The 21862-nt window shown below is 45.3% G+C and overlaps 1 protein-coding gene across 5 annotated transcripts in view; it reads right to left on the bottom strand.

The window, feature by feature from the left end:
- LOC118361047 (RNA binding protein fox-1 homolog 3-like) overlaps positions 1 to 21862 on the bottom strand; it is an 886398-nt gene that overhangs the window by 28520 nt on the left and 836016 nt on the right. For 4 of the 5 annotated variants that reach the window (XM_052473505.1, XM_052473504.1, XM_052473513.1 and 1 more), the window contains 6 exons: positions 18743 to 18835; positions 16467 to 16527; positions 14104 to 14157; positions 2209 to 2341; positions 1665 to 1704; positions 93 to 157 (listed from right to left, as the gene is read on the bottom strand). In XM_052473505.1, the coding sequence (XP_052329465.1) occupies positions 93 to 157; positions 1665 to 1704; positions 2209 to 2341; positions 14104 to 14157; positions 16467 to 16527; positions 18743 to 18835 (446 nt within the window). The remainder of the gene's footprint in view (positions 1 to 92; positions 158 to 1664; positions 1705 to 2208; positions 2342 to 14103; positions 14158 to 16466; positions 16528 to 18742; positions 18836 to 21862) is intronic. The other variant, XM_052473533.1, reaches the window with a different exon arrangement.

Raw genomic sequence — 21862 nt, 5'->3', positions numbered from 1 at the left:
GCCTGTGTAGACTGAGACCGGAGGCTTGGCCCTCTGGAGGGTAAGTGGCTGGAGGTTTGAGGTTAGTGGGGCAGTGTGTGTGTGTGTGTTACCTGTCACTGTATGTGGTTGCAGCCGTGGCTGCTGGCTGGGCGTATCTGTATGCTGCATAACCTCCCTATGAAGAAGACAGGAAGAAAACACGCCGTTACTGATAATACACAGAGGTTGCGTGCCAAATGGCACCTTGTTCCCTATGTAATGCGGTGCACTACTGCTGACCAGGACCAATAGGACCCTGGTCAAAAGTAGTGCACTACATGCGGAATTGTGTGCCAATAGGGATGTACACAAAATAACAGTCAGTGACTGAATAAGGTGTAATTTTCTTCCATTAATAAACTCTCTAACACAACAATCAGTGTAGTGCTACAATACTGCAAATACATTTATGAGAGAGAGGGAGAAAAAAAATGCCAGTGCAGCAATTATTGTGAATGAATGGAGAGGGATGGGCCATGTTTGTGTGTGTGTGTATATATATATGTGTGTGTGTGTGTGTGTGTGTGTGTGTGTGTATCGCCGTGGTGATTAACGAGGGTGTAATTAATGTGGGGCGGGCGAGAGGCTTATGGAGCAGAGCCAGAGGGAGCTGTTTCTGTGTTCAACAATGGAGAGGGGACAATGTGTGTCTGTGTGTGAGCATGTGCATTTGTGTGTGTGTGGTGTGTGTGTGTATTTGATGACTTAGAGCCACAGCCCGGGGCCCATTCATATTACCTGTACAAGCTGACATGACACCTGACATACAGGCTAATTGACCATTCAACAGCCTGTGTTCCAATTACAGGAACATCAACTGCAATACTGTTGAACTGCAGTCATACTAGCAAACGAACTCAGACACTGGCTTAAATGCAAACACACACACACACACACACACACACACACACACACACACACACACACACACACACACACACACACACACACACACACACACACACACACACACACACACACACACACACACACACAGAAACACACACACACACACACACAGAGACAAACACACACACACACACACACACACACACACACACACACACACACACACACACACACACACACACACACACACACACACACACACACACACACACACACACACACACACACACACACACACAGACACACACACAGGCAAACATACACAAACACTTCTCCAAAGAATCAGACATCATTTACAAACAAAGCATTTGTGTTTAGTGAGTCCACCAGATCAGAGGCAGAAGGGATGACCAGGGATGTTCTCTTAATAAGTGTGGGATTTGGACCATTTTCTTGTCCTGCTAAGCATTCAAAATGTAACAAGTACTTGTGGGTGTCAGGGAAAATGTATGGAGTAAATGGTACATTATTTTCTTTAGGAATATAGTGAAGTAAAAGTTGTCCAAAATATAACACTAAAGTAAAGTACAGATACCCCCAAAAACTATTTAAGTAGTACTTTAAAGTAATTTTACTTAAGTACTTTACATCACTCGATGCCCAGAAGGGTTTAAATTCACCAGTCAGGCGGCTTGGCAGATAAGGAAAGGGCCCTATCAACACAACAAGAAGGAGATGAGGAGAAAGACAGAAACAGAAGGAGGGAAAGAGTGGAAATAAGTAGAAACACTTACGTATATTTCTGCACCATAGAAGCCGTCCTGGTAAACAACACTGGAGATGGAACAGAGAGACAGACAGTAAGCTGTAGCACACTATGGCAATGCCTCAAATGGCACCCTAGTCCGTTTATAGTGCACTACATTTCAGCCATATGAGCTCTATATAGGGAGTAGGCTGCCATTTGGGATGTAGCCCATGGTCCAGTCCCCTAGCCCTATTGGAGAGTCTGCACACACACACACACACACACACACACACACACACACACACACACACACACACACACACACACACACACACACACACACACACACACACACACACACACACACACACACACACACACACACACACACACACACACACACACACACACACACACACACCAATCATCAGGCGGGGAACTAATGCCTCTCCAGTGGACTGTGCAGGTCATAGCAGTCCCATTCACAGAATGACACATACAAAAAAGATTTGGCCATTCTGGAATCAAAGAGCAATTTTCCACGCCCTGTTCACCTGTCACTGAGTGTGTGTACATTTGTGTGTACTCACGCTCCATAGGCAGGAATGGGTGGAGGTGGGGGCGCGGCGCGGAATGTGTTGTAGACGGCCCGCCCCCTTCCTCTGAAATGAGCTCCGCGATAGGCTACCGTCGCTCCTGTACTAGGGTAGGGAAAACCTGCCACTACAGAAAGGGAGGGAAGGAGGGAAGGAAGGATTATAATGACTGTATTTTTATTTTATATTACTTTCATGTCTGTTATAATAGACCTTTATGTGTGGTGTGACTGTAGCAGTGTTTGAGACTGTAGGGTGGTGGAGGCAAGACACAATGAGTTGGCACAGACAGAAAGAGAGTGGGAAAGAGATAGAGAAAGGGATATACTGAATAAAAACAGTGTGTTAGGTGATAACACTTTACACATGGTACTGGCACAAAAAGAGAAGGAAATAGAAATGGATAGACTGGAGGTGAAGTACGAGAGCTGTAGGTAAGGCACAGAACTGTCAATGACAGAGACATAGAAAGAGAGATGGAGAACTAGGAACAGACCCACCGGAGGGAAAGAAAGAGTAGAAAAATAATACACTCTGTCCTGGAACACATAGGGAGACAGACAGAGACAGACACAGAGAGACAGGGACAGAGAGAGAGAGAGAGAGAGAGACAGGGAGCGAGAGAGGGAGAGAGAGGGAGAGAGAGAGAGAGAGAGAGAGAGAGAGAGAGAGAGAGAGAGAGAGAGAGAGAGAGAGAGAGAGAGAGAGAGAGAGAGAGAGACAGAGACAGAGAGGGAGACAGAGAGACAGAGAGAGACAGAGAGAGAGAGAGAGGAGACAGAGAGAGAGAGAGAGTGAGACAGAGAGAGACAGAGACAGAGAGAGAGGGGAGACAGAGAGAGGAGTAGAGACAGAGAGAGAGAGAGACAGAGAGAGAGAGAGAGGAGGGAGACAGAGAGAGGTAGAGAGAGAGAGACAGAGTGAGAGAGAGAGACAGAGAGACAGAGTGAGAGAGAGGGAGAGAGAGAGTGAGACAGAGAGAGACAGAGGGAGAGAGAGAGAGGGAGAGAGAGAGGGATAGAGAGAGAGGGAGACAGAGAGATGGGGAGAGAGAGATGGGGAGTGAGAGAGAGGGGGGACAGAGAGAGAGAGAGAGAGAGAGAGAGAGAGAGAGAGAGAGAGAGAGAGAGAGAGAGAGAGAGAGAGAGAGAGAGAGAGAGAGAGAGAGAGAGAGAGAGAGAGAGAGAGAGAGAGAGAGGAATCCCAGTGTTCTGGCAGTGGGGACATTGAGCAGATGCGGTGTATTGTTTGGAACAGCACACACACACACACACACAGGGAGGGGACAGCCCAGGGTCGGTAGGGGTGGCAGAGTCTTCTGAGGGGAGTGAGGATTGGATGGGTTGCCAGTACACACACACACACACACACACACACACACACACACACACACACACACACACAGTCATCAGTTAGGATGGAGTCCCAGCATTTGCCAAGCTGAAGGTCTTTCTTTAACCTTCAATCAACGCAGGAGCACGGCCTTCACACACACAGGGCCAGCCTATATTTGCTTGCACACACCAACACACACACACACACACACACACACACACACACACACACACACACACACACACACACACACACACACACACACACACACACACACACACACACACACACACACACACACACACACACACACACACACACACACACACACACAGGGCTTCATGCACACAGGGCCAGTTCATAATGACCCACAGTGAATACAGATCAGCGGACCCTCCTCTCCTCTCTCATCTTATCCTCACAGTTTGTGTGTGAGTTTGTTTGCCTTGAGCAGAAACAGACTACAAACTACTACAAGTTAGTTTTAAAAACTATTGCAGCAAATTCAAGGAGTAGCCCAAGGAGGGCTTGAACCAGTGATCCTACATACAATATATTAGTTTCCTAAGCCACAACGCCAAGAGATGCAACAATCTGTAGCTGTTCACCACTTCTAGAGGAGAAGAAATAGGACAAGTAGAAAAGGGCATTTCCTAAAGAAAAGAGTGTGTGCTCATCTTGAAATACTTCTGGTTGTGAAATAAGTTGCAGTGGTGATAAAAAGCTTTGTTGTCAAGACGCTGTTGATCCAAGGAGACTCTTATAATGGTGAGGATAAGAAACACAGCAGATCACTAATACTTATTGATATACAGTAGAAAACCTTGGCTGACATTCTAACTCTTGATATGACAGTGTTAATACGCAGAAAGTATATATCGATGACATATCACAGGAAAAATAACCATTTCTCCCAAATCCACCTCCATTTCTGATATTATACGCATATTTCACCATACTTTTTTTCTCTGCTTGAACAGTATGTATTATTTGTGTGTGTTTATACATTATGTGTGTGACTGCATACCTTATCTCTCTCTGTGTGTGTGTGTGTGTGTGTGTGTGTGTGTGTGTGTGTGTGTGTGTGTGTGTGTGTGTGTGTGTGTGTGTGTGTGTGTGTGTGTGTGTGTGTGTGTGTGTGTGTGTGTGTGTGTGTGTGTGTGTGTTCATTATATGTGTTTATGTATACATTATTTATGTGTGTGTGTGTGTGTGCGTATGTGTTATGTGTGGCATGACGTATATGAATGCAATCTGGTGATGAGCTATGGGTCTTGCATGCTACAGCGGCCCCATAATAACCCATGAATCATAAAGACTCTAGTGCTGACAGCCTGCTAGGCCTAAAAAACGCCAACAACCACACCATGGTTTACACAGTCATAAACAGTCTTACTTCATCTGGTCATGTAGTTTTTGTCATAAGGAGAGATTACAATAAGACTAACATATGCTCAGTGTTAGCAGGGTCAGGCTAGTTAAAAAACACAGAGTTACATACAGAATGTGATTGGCTTAAGTGTGTGTGTGTGTGTGTGTGTGTGTGTGTGTGTGTGTGTGTGTGTGTGTGTGTGTGTGTGTGTGTGTGTGTGTGTGTGTGTGTGTGTGTGTGTGTGTGTGTGTGTGTGTGTGTGTGTGTGTGTGTGTGTGTGTGTGTGTGTGTGTGTGAGCATCAAGGTTCTCAAAGTTTTGTGTTTTTATTTTTTATTTGTTTTTATTTCTATTCGTTTTTTAAGATTTCTATTAGAAATTCAGTTTAGTTTCAGTTAGTTTTCAGATCTGATTTGCTAGTTTTTATTTAGTTTATGTTTTGTAAAACCAATTTGTTTTTTAAAATTATTTGGTTGTTTTAGTGTTAGGGACAGAAAGTAAGGTATCTGTGGGAGGCTAGGAGACATCTACAGTTGAAGTCGGAAGTGTACATACACTAAGATTGGAGTCCTTAAAACTTGTTTTTCAACCACTCCACAAATGTCTTGTTAACAAACTATAGTTTTGGCAAGTCAGTTAGGACATCTACTGTGTGCATGACACAAGTAATTTTTCCAACAATTGTTTACAGACAGATTATTTCACTTCTAATTCACTGTATCACAATTCCAGTGTGTCAGAAGTTCACATACACTAAAATTATATCATGACTTTAGAAGCTTCTGATAGGCTAATTGACATAATTTGAGTCAATTGGAGGTGTACCTGTGGATGTATTTCAAGGCCTACCTCCAAACTCAGTGCCTCTTTGCTTGACAATATGGGAAAATCAGAAGAAATCAGCCAAGACCTCAGAAACAAATTGTAGACTTCCACAAGTCTGGTTCTTCCTTGGTAGCAATGTCCAAACGCCTGAAGGTACCACATTCATCTCTACAAACAATAGTGCGCAAGTATAAACACCATGGGACCACACAGCCGTCATACAGCTCAGGAAGGAGACGCGTTCTGTCTCCTAGAGATAAACGTACTTTGGTGCGAAAAGTGCACATCAATCCCAGAACAACAGCAAAGGACCTTGTGAAAATGCTGGAGGAAACAGGTACAAAAGTATCTATATCCACAGTAAAACTATAATCCTATATTGACATAACCTGAAAGGCCGCTCAGCAAGGAAGAAGCTACTGCTCCAAAACCGCCATAAAAAACCCAGACTACGGTTTGCAACGGCACATGGGGACACAGATTGTACTTTTTGGAGAAATGTCCTCTGGTCTGATGAAACAAAAATAGAACTGTTTGGCCATAATGACCATCATTATGTTTCGAGAAAAAAAGGGGAAGCTTGCAAGCTGAAGAACACCATCCCAACCTTGAAGCATGGGGATGGCAGCATCATGTTGTGGGGGTGGCAGCATCATGTTGTGGGGGTGGCAGCATCATGATGTGGGGGTGGCAGCATCATGTTGTGGGGGTGGCAGCATCATGTTGTGGGGGTGGCAGCATCATGTTGTGGGGGTGGCAGCATCATGTTGTGGGGGTGGCAGCATCATTATGTGGGGCTGGCAGCATCATGTTGTGGGGCTGGCAGCATCATGTTGTGGGGGTGGCAGCATCATGATGTGGGGGTGGCAGCATCATGTTGTGGGGGTGGCAGCATCATGATGTGGGGGGTGGCAGCATCATGTTGTGGGGTGGCAGCATCATGTTGTGGGGGTGGCAGCATCATGTTGTGGGGGTGGCAGCATCATGTTGTGGGGGTGGCAGCATCATGTTGTGGGGGTGGCAGCATCATTATGTGGGGCTGGCAGCATCATGTTGTGGGGCTGGCAGCATCATGTTGTGGGGCTGGCAGCATCATGTTGTGGGGGTGGCAGCATCATTATGTGGGCTGCAGCATCATGTTGTGGGGGCAGCATCATGTTGTGGGGCAGCATCATGTTGTGGGGGTGGCAGCATCATGTTGTGGGGGTGGCAGCATCATGTTGTGGGGCTGGCAGCATCATGTTGTGGGGGTGGCATCATGTTGTGGGGCTGGCAGCATCATGTTGTGGGGGTGGCAGCATCATTATGTGGGGCTGGCAGCATCATGTTGTGGGGCTGGCAGCATCATGTTGTGGGGCTGGCAGCATCATGTTGTGGGGCTGGCAGCATCATGTTGTGGGGGTGGCAGCATCATGTTGTGCAGCATCATTATGTGGGGCTGGCAGCATCATGTTGTGGGGGTGGCAGCATCATGTTGTGGGGTGGCAGCATCATGTTGTGGGGGTGGCAGCATCATGTTGTGGGGTGGCAGCATCATGTTGTGGGGGTGCATCATTATGTGGGGCTGGCAGCATCATGTTGTGGGGGTGGCAGCATCATTATGTGGGGCTGGCAGCATCATGTTGTGGGGGTGGCAGCATCATTATGTGGGGCTGGCAGCATCATGTTGTGGGGGTGGCAGCATCATGTTGTGGGGGTGGCAGCATCATGTTGTGGGGGTGGCAGCATCATGTTGTGGGGGTGGCAGCATCATTATGTGGGGCTGGCAGCATCATGTTGTGGGGGTGGCAGCATCATGATGTGGGGCTGGCAGCATCATGTTGTGGGGGTGGCAGCATCATGTTGTGGGGCTGGCAGCATCATGTTGTGGGGGTGGCAGCATCATGTTGTGGGGCTGGCAGCATCATGTTGTGGGGGTGGCAGCATCATGTTGTGGGGGTGGCAGCATCATTATGTCATGTTGGGGGCTGGCAGCATCATGTTGTGGGGGTGGCAGCATCATGTTGTGGGGTGGCAGCATCATTATGTGGGGCTGGCAGCATCATGTTGTGGGGGTGGCAGCATCATGTTGTGGGGCTGGCAGCATCATGTTGTGGGGTGGCAGCATCATGTTGTGGGGGTGGCAGCATCATTATGTGGGGGTGCTTTGCTGCATGAGGGACTGTATATGGCATCATGAAGAAAGAACATTTTGTGGATATATTGAAGCAACATCTCAAGACATCAGTCAGGAAGTTAAAGCTTGGTCGCAAATGGGTCTTCCAAATGGACAATGACCCCAAGCATACTTCCAAAGTTGTGGCAAAATGGATTAAGGACAACAAAGACAAGGTACTGGAATGGCCATCACAAAGTCCTGACCTCAATCCTATAGAAAATTTGTTGGCAGAACTGAAAAAGCATGTGCGAGCAAGGAGGCCTACAAACCTGACTCAGTTACACCAGCTCTGTTAGGAGGAATGGGCCAAAATTCACCCAACTTATTGTGAGAAGCTTGTGGAAGGCTACCTGAAACATTTAACCCAAGTTAAACAATTTAAAGGCAATACTACCAAATATTAATTTAGTGTATATAAACTTCTGACCCACTTGGAATGTGATGAAAGAAATAATAGCTGAAATAAATCATTCTCTCTACTATTATTCTGACATTTCACATTCTTAAAATTAAGTGGTGATCCTAACTGACCTAAGACATGGCATTTTGTACTAGGATTAAATGTCAGGAATTGTGAAAAACTGAGTTGAAATGTATTTGGCTAAGGTGTATGTAAACCTCAACTGTTTGTGTTGTAAAGTTATTTTTTTTGGGGGTGTCACTTCTTGCCACTGTGCATAAATTAATGAGCCAGGTCATAGGTTAGATTATGTTGGGTTTAAAGGTAGATTCAGTGAGATGACGAAGATGCACCCAGCTGTTTTTGGCCCATTGATACCTACGTTGTAGCAGCGTGAAGTGCACCCGTACCCATGCGCAGATACTCTGTTTGACTGTGTGAGAGCAAAATCCTGCATCATGCTCACCTCAATGGGCGCGTCCCTCTGCTTTAGTCGCCTGTCAGATCTTACCTGGATGGGTATTTTATGTATCAGCTGACGCGATTCCCTCCTCAGACGTTGCATCAACCAATGGTTGAGTGGCACGTCTTCCACTGTGCGGTCGGGCACCAGACTGCTATACCATATGATGTGATTAGCTAATACATATAACAGTATCTAGATCTGGCATGTGTCAGCAACGTCTGAGCAGAGGAACATGAGCGATATTTGAGGTGCTGCTCATGGCAACATCCTATCGCTGAGTCTACCTTGAAATTCAAGTCAATCTCTATGTGACCCGCCAGACCGAGAAGCTTGAAAACCCCAACTAGAAAAAAAAGCCTGATTGAAAAACCCATTCAATTTTTGGCCAACATTTTGAGAAAAAAAAAAAAAAAAAAAATCAAAAAACTAAAACTAGAACATAATTCATGACAATTTCTTTTAGTTTGTTTTGGAGTCAAGGATAATAGTTTCAGTCTGGTTTCAGCCTTTCAGACGGGTTTGTTGATTATTTTATTTACAGTTTACTAAATTGTTTATTCATCATTCGTTTTTGGTTTAGTCTTCAGTAACTGTAATAACCTCGGTGTGCATATGTATTATTGATCAGCGTTAGGGTTTGTGGATGATTGTGTGAATAAGCAACATTTTGTGAGTTGCAGGTACGTTTTTCTGTGTTTCTGTGTTCATGAACATGCAACACTTTACTCTAACACAGTTTGTAAGAAAGTTCCTAAAGAAATGCTTCTCTGTGACATCACAGGGTGGGATTATAGTAGGTTTCTAGCCACGAATCTCATAGTGTTTGACAATCACCATTTTTGAAACGTTTTAACTTTTGATTGTGTCATCGTCTTAACTTTATATGTTCTCCTACAACATGTAGAAAAGCACAGTTTTCATATATGTGAGTATTATGCTGGAGATAATGCACATGAGGTTGAAAAGTGGTGGAATTTCTCTTTAATAAACATGGCCCTGGCTTTCTGCATTACACCACAATTTACCAGCAGACTGCTTCCTCATCTGTCTGAGTCGTACTGGAAGACTGCTCCTATACACCAGTCTAGTCTGTCTACCCCGTGGTCTGTGTGTGTGTGCGTACGTGCGTGTGTGTGTAGAGCCTGTGCTTGGGGACAGTGACAGAGCGTTAGCGTCTGATTATGCTTAATTAAGCCTTAAATCTATCCTTAGACAATTAAAAGAGCCTTCTACACACATTACCACAGCAATCACACACACGCACACACAATTTGCTCACACTGACATACACATACACAAACACACTCACATAAACTCACACTCACACCCTCTAATTTTTTTACATAAAAAATACATTAAATTGATTCAGCAATAAAAGTCGGGTCAGCGACCTCGTCCACGTTGGACCAATCAAATCATGGCAGAGTGATGCACTCCGAAGTCAAACTAATGTCAACCTTCCAACTTGCAAATTTGTCAGCATATGTTGAAAAGCCCCTTGTTATTTCTCTGCCTGCGCTTTGCATTTTAATCTTATTTGTTGTGTGTTGGTGAGCTCCCTGCTAAATTGTATGCATATACTCAGACTAGCAGACACAAACACACATATACACACACACAGTGTGCAAACACGCACACACACACACACACACACACACACACACACACACACACACACACACACACACACACACACACACACACACACACACACACACACACACACACACACACACACACACACACACACACACACACCATCTCTGCATACACTAGGCCTAGGACACAGTCAATCAATCACTATTACATTTCTCTCATTGTCCTTCATGCCCCGCAGTCTACTCCACTCAGTCAGTCACACACACACACACACACACACACACACACACACACACACACACACACACACACACACACACACACACACACACACACACACACACACACACACACACACACACACACACACACACACACACACACACACACTTAAAAACGCACAATGATTAAATAATGAAGTGCCTCCCTATTCAACCCTACTCCATAAGTTAAGAACGAAGTGACCATTCTCGCCTCATATCAATGTGTGTGAATGCATGCATCTATGCTTGTTTGTGCCAGTGTGAGAGTGTGTGCGAGTGTGTACGTGCCTGTGTGTACTGGATTCATAGTAGATTTGAGTGGCTGGCCGCTATCGCTCTCTCTCTCTCTCTCTCTCTCTCTCTCTCTCTCTCTCTCTCTCTCTCCCTTCTCTCACCCCCCTCTCCCCCCTCTCTCTTGCTCTACTCTCTCCTCTCTCTCCTCTCATCCGTCATTCTTTCTGAATGGGATTTGAACACAATAAACCTGTAGCCGACTGCAGGAATGGAGACGGAGTGTTCTGTCACACACACACGATTTATGGGCCCCAATTCCGCTGATCCACGCTCGGAACGCCACACTGATAAAGAGTGATTAATGGCCGTTACATCCCGCTCTATTCCCGCCTAAAGTAGATTAAATGCAGCTATAATTATTCCAGAAGAAATCCAGACCCAACACTTCCGCTACAGGATTTTTTTCATTTTTCATATTTAGAGGGGAGAGGAAAGGAAATGAGGGAGTAAGAAGACCAGTGGAGGGAAGGAGGGATGGGAGAAGTGAGGGAGGTACTGTTGGTTGTTTTGTAAGTAAAGCTGGGACATATTTTCCGGTGATATTCTCCCTGCATCTTCAGGTAGGAATGGTGGACTCACGCATACACTTAAACACACTCCTCCACCATGGATGCCACATGGGACTTGCAGAGGCATATGGTATCGTTTAGGCTTGGCAAACTTTACTGGCATGTTTAAGATGACTCGAGACATTAACATGCTATCAATCAGACAGCCAGCCGGTCGCCCCAGCCACACACACAGAGAAGGCTGCCTACTGTGTGTGTGTGAGTGTGTGTGCGTACCTACGTACACACGTTCACGTGCATACATCTAGGGGTTATGGTTGAGAATCAGTGGGGTTAGGGTTGAGAATCAGTGGGGTTGGGGTTGAGAATCAGTGGGGTTGGGGTTGAGAATCAGTGGGGTTGGGGTTGAGAATCAGTGGGGTTGGGGTTGAGAATCAGTGGGGTTGAGGTTGAGAATCAGTGAGGTTGGGGTTGAGAATCAGTGGGGTTGGGGTTGAGAATCAGTGGGGTTGGGGTTGAGAATCAGTGGGGTTAGGGTTGAGAATCAGTGGGGTTGAGGTTGAGAATCAGTGGGGTTGGGGTTGAGAATCAGTGGGGTTGGGGTTGAGAATCAGTGGGGTTGGGGTTGAGAATCAGTGGGGTTAGGGTTGAGAATCAGTGGGGTTGGGGTTGAGAATCAGTGGGGTTGGGGTTGAGAATCAGTGGGGTTGAGGTTGAGAATCAGTGGGGTTGAGGTTGAGAATCAGTGGGGTTGAGGTTGAGAATCAGTGGGGTTGGGGTTGAGAATCAGTGGGGTTGGGGTTGAGAATCAGTGGGGTTGGGGTTGAGAATCAGTGGGGTTGAGGTTGAGAATCAGTGGGTTTGGGGTTGAGAATCAGTGGGGTTAGGGTTGAGAATCAGTGGGGTTAGGGTTGAGAATCAGTGGGGTTAGGGTTGAGAATCAGTGGGGTTGGGGTTGAGTATCAGTGGGGTTAGGGTTGAGAATCAGTGGGGTTGGGGTTGAGAATCAGTGGGGTTGGGGTTGAGAATCAGTGGGGTTGGGGTTGAGAATCAGTGGGGTTGGGGTTGGGGTTGAGAATCAGTGGGGTTGGGGTTGAGAATCAGTGGGGTTGGGGTTGAGAATCAGTGGGGTTAGGGTTGAGAATCAGTGAGGTTGGGGTTGAGAATCAGTGGGGTTGGGGTTGAGAATCAGTGGGGTTAGGGTTGAGAATCAGTGAGGTTGGGGTTGAGAATCAGTGGGGTTGGGGTTGAGAATCAGTGGGGTTGGGGTTGAGAATCAGTGGGGTTGGGGTTGAGAATCAGTGGGGTTGAGGTTGAGAATCAGTGAGGTTGGGGTTGAGAATCAGTGAGGTTGGGGTTGAGAATCAGTGGGGTTGGGGTTGAGAATCAGTGGGGTTGGGGTTGAGAATCAGTGGGGTTAGGGTTGAGAATCAGTGGGGTTAGGGTTGAGAATCAGTGGGGTTGGGGTTGAGAATCATTGGGGTTGGGGTTGCTCTGAGCTAAAGGGTGGGGTTTGACTGAGAGGTAGGTTGGAGGTGGGGGAGGAGAGCGGAGGACAGGAGAGGAGAGGGGAGAAAAGGAGAGTGGGGGGAGGGGAGGGGAGGAGAGAAGAGGACTGGAGGAGAGGGTAGGAGAGGGTAGAAGAGGGGAGGAGGGGAGGGGAGGAGAGCAGGGGACGGGAGGAGAGGGAAGGAGAGCGGAGGGAGGGGAGCAGAGGGGAGGAAAGGGAGGAGAGCGAAGAGAACAGAGGAGAGGGGAGGAGAGCGGAGGAGAGGAGAGGAGAGGAGAGGGAGAGGAGAGGAGAGGAGAGGAGAGGAGAGGAGAGGAGAGGAGAGGAGAGGAGAGGAGAGGAGAGGAGAGGAGAGGAGAGGAGAGGAGAGGAGAGGAGAGATAAAAGAGATAGATGGCTTCTCTGTGTCAGGGTTGTTATTTAGAGCTTGGCAGTAAAGCTGTCTTGGAATGAACAGATTTCAGTCTAATGAGCAGAAAGGAGCGCAGTTAAAGACACCAGGCAGTCTCAGCACTTCCTCTAAATGAAAGCAGCCTCTCTGCCAAACACACACACACACACACACACACACACACACACACACACACACACACACACACACACACACACACACACACACACACACACACACACACACACACACACACACACACACACACACACACACAGGTTTATGCATATACTCATGAACTCATTAATGCATGAATGCACAAAACTCCACACATACCTGCATGATCACATGATCAATTCAACAGCAACAGAATGAGAGAGAGAGAAAAAGAAAATGAAAGAGAAAAAGACAGATGGAGAGAAAGAGAGAGAAGAAAGAAAGATAAAGAGAGAGAGCAAACAAGAGACAGAAAGAGAGAGGAGAGAGAGAGAGAGAGAGAGAGAGAGAGAGAGAGAGAGAGAGAGAGAGAGAGAGAGAGAGAGAGAGAGAGAGAGAGGAAGGAGAGCGAAAGTGAGAGAGAGCGAAAGCGATTTTGGGCTCTAGTTTGGAGCCTGTATAGTCTGTGGGCCTATCGTGTAGTCTTTATGTGAGTCTGAATTTGTGTATAGTCTGTTCGCCAGATAGTCTTTAGGACCAAGTATAGTTGTACTCTGATAGTAATGTGTTGTATTGTAGTCTAGTGTCGTGTTTGCAGCAGTGGAGTTTTACCTGCATACAATTCAGGACCATAGACAGCTCCCACCATGGGGTTCAGCTTCCAGCCTATAGAAAACACAGGGAGTGGTAGACTAACGTTAGCTTAGCATCCCATTCACTTAGACTAACGGTAGCTTAGCATCCCATTCACTCAGACTGACGTTAGCTTAGCATCCCATTCACTTAGACTGACGTTAGCTTAGCATCCCATTCACTTAGACTGACGTTAGCTTAGCATCCCAAAACATATATATATATTTTTTAGCAGACGCTTTCCTTCTGTGTAGCATGGTGCTCTCCTTCTGTGTAGCATGGTGCGGTGGTGGGAGGAGTGAGGGATAATAAAAGACAAGAGGAGAGCCAGAGGAGAAGAGAAGTGCGGTGGTGTGGTCCAGTGACATTGACGGATGGCGAGCCGTTCAGGCCTCATTCTCTCTGTCTGCACCACTCTAACCCTCCTACAATGGAGGGATGTAGGAGTGGGTGGAGGATGAGAGGAGTGCTGACATGTCTGGCTGATTCATTCCTGGCCTCGTCTCTCTCCTCCATCTCTAACTTCCTCTCTCTCTCTCGATTTCTCTTTCTCTCTCAGGCTGATCACAAAAAAATAGACTGCTATTTCAGACGTTTGTAAAGGTCCTGGGAACGTCGATATATGCCTTCTTCGGCGCTGACAAAAAAAAGAAATCGCCCACCACTGGGCACAAAATCATGATGCACAGAGTCAGAATGCACTGCTTAGACCACGACACCACCACAGTTCCCAATGTGCAGCAAGTCGCGAGAATACCTGATGATATCTGATGGTAATAGTGCCTCGTTTTGTGTTATTTTGTTTTAAGCCGTCCCCAAACCATAACCCTAACCTTAACCACTCCAAATGAATATCTAAACTTAACCCTTTGAGTTGTGCCTGTTTTGACTCTGTAACCATGCGGAATGAATCCTGTAACCATGCGGAATGAATCCTGTAACGATGCGGAATGAATCCTGTAACCATGCGGAATGAATCCTGTAACCATGCGGAATGAATCCTGTAACCATGCGAAATTAATCCTGTAAACATGCGGAATAAATCCTGTAACCATGCGGAATTAATCCTGTAACCATGCGGAATTAATCCTGTAACCATGCGGAATTAATCCTGTAACCATGCGGAATTAATCCTGTAACCATGCGAAATTAATCCTGTAACAATGCGGAATTAATCCTGTAACCATGCGGAATTAATCCTGTAACCATGCGGAATTAATCCTGTAACCATGCGAAATTAATCCTGTAACCATGCGGAATTAATCCTGTAACCATGCGGAATTAATCCATGCGGAATTAATCCTGTAACCATGCGGAATTAATCCTGTAACCATGCGGAATTAATCCTGTAACCATGCGGAATTAATCCTGTAACCATGCAAAATTAATCCTGTAACCATGCGGAATTAATCCTGTAACCATGCGGAATTAATCCTGTAACCATGCGGAATTAATCCTGTAACCATGCAAAATTAATCCTGTAACCATGCGGAATTAATCCTGTAACCATGCGGAATTAATGCGTGAAAAATACGTCCATCCATAATGCGTCGAATTTCAAAGGGAAACTATGAGATCTTGTTGCTCTCTCTCCCATCAACATGAATGAGTGTCAGAGAGAGAGAGCGAGACAAACCTTAAAACCCTTTCAGAATGAGCCCTGGCTTTTTATTTCCTCCATCCACTCACTCCTTCTCATCCACTCACTCCTTCTCATCCACTCACTCCTTCTCACCAAATTCACTTTTCTCCCCCTCCCAACACTCTATCTCCTCCTTCTCTCCTTATGGTCAAACCAATTCCCCTTTCCCTCTTTGTTCTTATTATATTAGGAGATTTTAAGAGATGGTCCCCGTATCATCTCCTAGCTGAGAGGCAAGTCATGCTTAAGGCCAGATGGAATCAGCAGAGGCAAAGTTTCCAAAAACCCTCCAGAAATTATTTCAAATGAAGAACATCTTGCGGAATTCAAATAAAAACCAACCAAATAGCCTTCTTAAAAAGTATTAAATGATTATAATAATTAACAACCTGAGTTGCTGCAGTCATGGCCCTGATCATGGTTTAGTCATCATAGGGTTAGAGTCTGGGTCACTGAATACGTATTACATCATCAGCTTAGTAAATATAGTACATTTAGCTTCTGATCTGTCTAATCTGTCTGTATAAAGCACCAATGTCTGTCTGTGTGTGGCATTGAGATGGAAGGAGGAAAGGATGGAGGAGGTGGAGAAAGAAGAAGTGGGTAGGAGGAAGTAGGGAGGGGGTAAAGGAAGAGGAGGGACGGATGAAGGGGAATGTGTGAGAAGGAGAGGAAGACAGAGGATAAGGGAAGAGCTTACCGTTTGTGTAAGGGTTTGACACCTTTTTGTTTGTCATTACTCTTGCTGTTGCGTTGTTGACCTGTGTTCAGCGATAGAGATTAGACAGTTAGAGAACACACACACACACACACACACACACACACACACACACACACACACACACACACACACACACACACACACACACACACACACACACACACACACACACACACACACACACACACACACACACACACACACACACACACACAACTGCTAATGATATGTGTCCCACTGAAATAGTGTTAAACTAACACTTTTCAAGGTGATCACAAACTATCATCACTAGAATGTTAGTCCCTAACACCATGGGTGTTGCCAATTCCCACTTCAATTAACACTTTATAAGAGTTGATGCTGTTCTCAATGTTTGGGAAAAACACATGTAGTGTTAGAGTTATTTTTTGTTAAAATTTTAACAATATTTCCCAGCATGCCTTTCAAGTGACTGTGAGCGGTACCCAACCATGACTGTATTTGTTAGTGATAGAGAAATGGTTGTTCTATTCAAAAACTTCCATTTTAGAAGCCTTCACTGTAGACCTGCAAGTCACAGTTTGTTTGTGAAATTAACTTAATTGAGTAACAACAATACCAACCAGTGTTGATTCCGCTGTGATTAAAATAACACTTAATTTATTCACTACATGTGGAGTCAATTTATATCCCACTGGTGTTCACCCCACTAGAATCATCACTTAGATATGACACTCACACTTTTTACCTTAAAGGAATATTATTATTTGTTTCAATAGTCCATTGTTGACATAGCCCCAAAATGTTTCCCAAAATGCATCATATGGGGAGGATTTCTATAAATTGAAAGTTACATATCTCGGAAACTTGATTTCTGACAAGCAAAACATTTTGGGACTAATGAAACACACACACACACACACACACACACACACACACACACACACACACACACACACACACACACACACACACACACACACACACACACACACACACACACACACACACACACACACACACACAGCAACAACTGCACATCAGAGCATCATTCTTGCAGGCTCATAATATAGTTACAAGCCTGGCTGGCAAACCATGCAGCAAGACATGGTTAGAATAATATATCACCAGCATCATATGAACCAAAAACCTAAGTTTAAATCCTCTTAGATGTCTGAGCTTTAGTCTTCTTCTAAAGGAACCAGTATCCATTTTCTGCAAACATCTCTATCAATCACTTAGGGGCCTCTCATTCTAAACAGAAATGTTAAAGTTAGTTTTTTTTCTCTCTCTCCCTGAGGTTGCTGAGGGAAAAACAGCTCACCATCTCGCCCTGTCCCTGGCAGCATCGAGTTGAGTTTAGCATGTTTTCCTAGCTTGCCTTGTTAGCGTTTCCCTTGGCTGCTAATTAGTGCTAATGGCTTTCATTTCCAATGGGCCAGCAGAGGTCATTTACCTTGAGGCTACGCTAGGCTATGCTAACGCTACCGTAGCCCGTGTCTGATGTGATGTATGGGCCCAGGTATTGTTTATACATTACATAGATTATCTTAATGGGGGCGGAAGGATGCCGGATGTGAAAAAACACCCTGAGTGAGGGGGAGAGAAAGAGAGAGATATATAGAGACTAGGTAAGTAAGTGAGAGAGAAAGAGAGAGAGAGAGAGAGAGAGATAGAGAGAGAGAGAGATAGAGAGAGAGAGAGAGACAGAAAGAGAGAGCGAGAGAGAAAGAGAGAGAGAGAGAAATAACATCTATATTTTTTGCCCTGGGGTGTGTAATATAAGCAGGGGTGTTTTGGATAAACAAGCGGGATTTAAAGCAACGTTGGCAGCACTTTGATACCCAGCGATTGAGTTAATTTAAACATGAGCCGGAGATGGAGAGAGAGCATGTGTACGTGTATTGAGAACAGCAAGAGCGAGGACTTCAAACTGGCGCATACATCAACCTCAAGTTTGTGGGGATCTGAGTGTTCTGCTCTGCTCCTTCAGTATCAAACACATTCTGATCTAATACACATGCCCCTGGTAAACACACACACACACACATGCATGCAGAAGAGACATGTAAAGACGCACAACACGTGCGCACACACACGCACACTTACGGCTCAGAGTTCAGCATTCAGCATGCAGCGATCAAGGTGCAGCAGGCAGAGGGAGAGAAGGATGGTGGAGGAGGAGAGAAGAGGGGGTGGTAGGCAAGCACCGTCAGGCAGAGGGAGAGAGAGAACAGGGGAGGGAGGAAGGGGTGAGTACAGGGAAAAGAAGGCACCTCTATTTTGCGTCCCTCTACGATTGTACCATTTAGTTTCTCCCGCGCACGGTCCGCATCTGCACTCGTTTCAAATGTTACAAACCCAAAACCCTGAGATCACCAGGAACGCAGAGAAAGGGGAGAGAGTGGGGAGATAGAGAGAGGGAAAGAGAGAGCGGAGGAAGAGGGAAATAAGCAGGATGATATAAGAGAGAGAAAAGGAAGAAGAAAGAACACATGGCACAAGGTAAGTATCAGGAAGAGAAAGGGAGGTATTCAGCAGAAGAGAGATATGTGAGCAGGTTAGTGAAACCTGAGAAACACACGGTCAAGTTGTGCTGAAGAGGAGAAGCATGAAAAATAACTAGCACATCATTCAGAAACACAACCAGATACACTCCAGCTCCCAACACGCCAACTATATGTGTGTGTATGTATGTGTGCGTACACACGTTTGTTTACCAGGTGATGCACATTCACTTTTCAACAGTCTTGTGTGTATGTGTGTGTTAGTGTGAGAGAGATCTTTATTCCAGAGGTTTCTGACAGTAGTCGTCCTTAGAAACATTTTGTTAAGGATCAGTTGGACATACTCTCATTTAATTAGTGGAGGGAGCGAAAGCCTGCTGACACACAAACACACACACACACACACACACACACACACACACACACACACACACACACACACACACACACACACACACACACACACACACACACACACACACACACAGTGTGGCGCCCACCTCTTTAAGGAATACCTAGGATAGGATAAAGTAATCCTTCTCACCCCCCCCCCCCCTTAAATTATTTAGATGCACTATTGTAAAGTGGCTGTTCCACTGGATGTCATAAGGTGAATGCACCAATTTGTAAGTCGCTCTGGATAAGAGCGTCTGCTAAATTACTTAAATGTAAAAAAATGTAAATGCTATGGGAGAGGGGACAGGTGTTACACACTGGGCCTCACACAGCTTGTACAGGAGGCCCAGCTCACTCAGGGAGCCTTGAGAATACTACACAGCAAATTCTCTGGTGTACATTCTCCAATGTAAAAAAAAACAATTTTACATTCAAAGTGTTGAGTCTGTGGACCCATACAGACATTGGAACAGTGTTAAAGTAACATAAGGCTTAGCGTAAAGCTTGATTTAAATATTTCCCAGAGTTCAAGTAAATTGTAGAGTTACCACCCATGACTGTATTTCTTAGTGACAGAGAGATAGGCTTCGCAGGAAGTAATTTTTGGGTGCAGATTTTGTTTTTGTTTTTGTGGGGGCTTAAAAAGTGTTTGTCTGTGCTACTGCTGGTTATATCGGTTCCTGCTAGTTATATTGGTCCCGGCTAATACAGGACTAGTAAAGACCCAGTTCACAACTTTTGAGAGAATTAAAAAAATATATATTAATATTTATTATTATTACGATATTTTTCAGCAGCTATGGACAGAGACATGATTGTTGCATTCAGCTCCGAAGCCTGCTTTGAAATCACTAAATAGGTACTTCGAAGCAATGTGCTGATGCTTCTATCACTTCATCAGAAGCACATGATGAATGTTTTGTCGAACAACCACCTGATTGGTTTGGTATTGGTTTCGGTAAAAGAGCCAAAAAAGCTACCCTGCATAGCTTGTGCCAGCAGGTGCCACTACTGTACAACGTGTTGATCAAAGCCTTGCGTAATTAGCCTTTTTTTCAACACAATTGGCTGGAAATACTCAATGCTTCAGGAAGCTTAATTTCTCCATCACTAGAAAATATGTTCTCTTAAAAAAAAGCAGACTTATTTGACACAATATCATACGGATTTCATGATGTCTTATTTTGAGAACCTAGTTCCACCCTAATACACGGGCTTGAAACCATACACAAAACCACACCCAACATTATCATATTTCCCTGCATGCTCTATTGCACGTTGATTATTTTTTTCCCCCCGATATACAGTGGGGAGAATAAGAATTTGATACACTGCCGATTTTGCAGGTTTTCCGACTTACAAAGCATGTAGAGGTCTGTAATTTTTTATCATAGGTACAGAAGAAAATCCAGAAAATCACATTGTATGATTTTTAAGTAAATAATTTGCATTTTATTGCATGACATAAGTATTTGATACATCAGAAAAGCAGAACTTAATATTTGGTACAGAAACCTTTGTTTGCAATTACAGAGATCATACATTTCCTGTAGTTCTTGACCAGGGTTGCACACACTCCAGATTTTGGCCCACTCCTCCATACAGACCTTCTCCAGATCCTTCAGGTTTCGGGGCTATCGCTGGGCAATACGGACTTTCAGCTCCCTCCAAAGATGTTCTATTGGGTTCCGGTCTGGAGACTGGCTAGGCCACTCCAGGAACTTGAGATGCTTCTTACGGAGCCACTCCTTAGTTGCCCTGGCTGTGTGTTTCGGGTCGTTGTCATGCTGGAAGACCCAGCCACGACCCATCTTCAATGCTCTTATTGAGGGAAGGTGGTTGTTGGCCAAGATCTCGCGAAACATGGCCTCATCCATCCTCCCCTCAATACGGTGCAGTCGTCCTGTCCCCTTTGCACAAAAAGCATCCCCAAAGAATGATGTTTCCATCTCCATGCTTCACGGTTGGGATGGTTTTCTTGGGGTTGTACTCATCCTTCTTCTTCCTCCAAACTCGGCGAGTGGAGTTTAGACCAAAAAGCTCTATTTTTGTCTCATCAGACCACATGACCTTCTCCCATTCCTCCTCTGGATCATCCAGATGGTCATTGGCAAACTTCAGACGGGCCTGGACATGCGCTGGCTTGAGCAGGGGGACCTTGCGTGTGCTGCAGGATTTTAATCCATGACAGCGTAGTGTGTTACTAATGGTTTTCTTTGAGACTGTGGTCCCAGCTCTCTTCAGGTCATTGACCAGGTCCTGCCGTGTAGTTCTGGGCTGATCCCTCACCTTCCTCATGATCATTGATGCCCCACGAAGAGAGATCTTGCATGGAGCCGCAGACCGAGGGTGATTGACAGTCATCTTGAATTTCTTCCATTTTCTAATAATTGCACCAACAGCTGTTGCCTTCTCATCAAGCTGCTTGCCTATTGTCCTGTAGCCCATCCCAGCCTTGTGCAGGTCTACAATTTTATCCCTGATGTCCTTACA

This window comes from Oncorhynchus keta, chromosome 2 (genome assembly GCF_023373465.1).
Source record: "Oncorhynchus keta strain PuntledgeMale-10-30-2019 chromosome 2, Oket_V2, whole genome shotgun sequence".
Taxonomy (NCBI): domain Eukaryota; kingdom Metazoa; phylum Chordata; class Actinopteri; order Salmoniformes; family Salmonidae; genus Oncorhynchus; species Oncorhynchus keta.
Note: the sequence above shows the minus strand (reverse complement) of the source record. Positions and strands in the feature narration are given on the sequence as shown.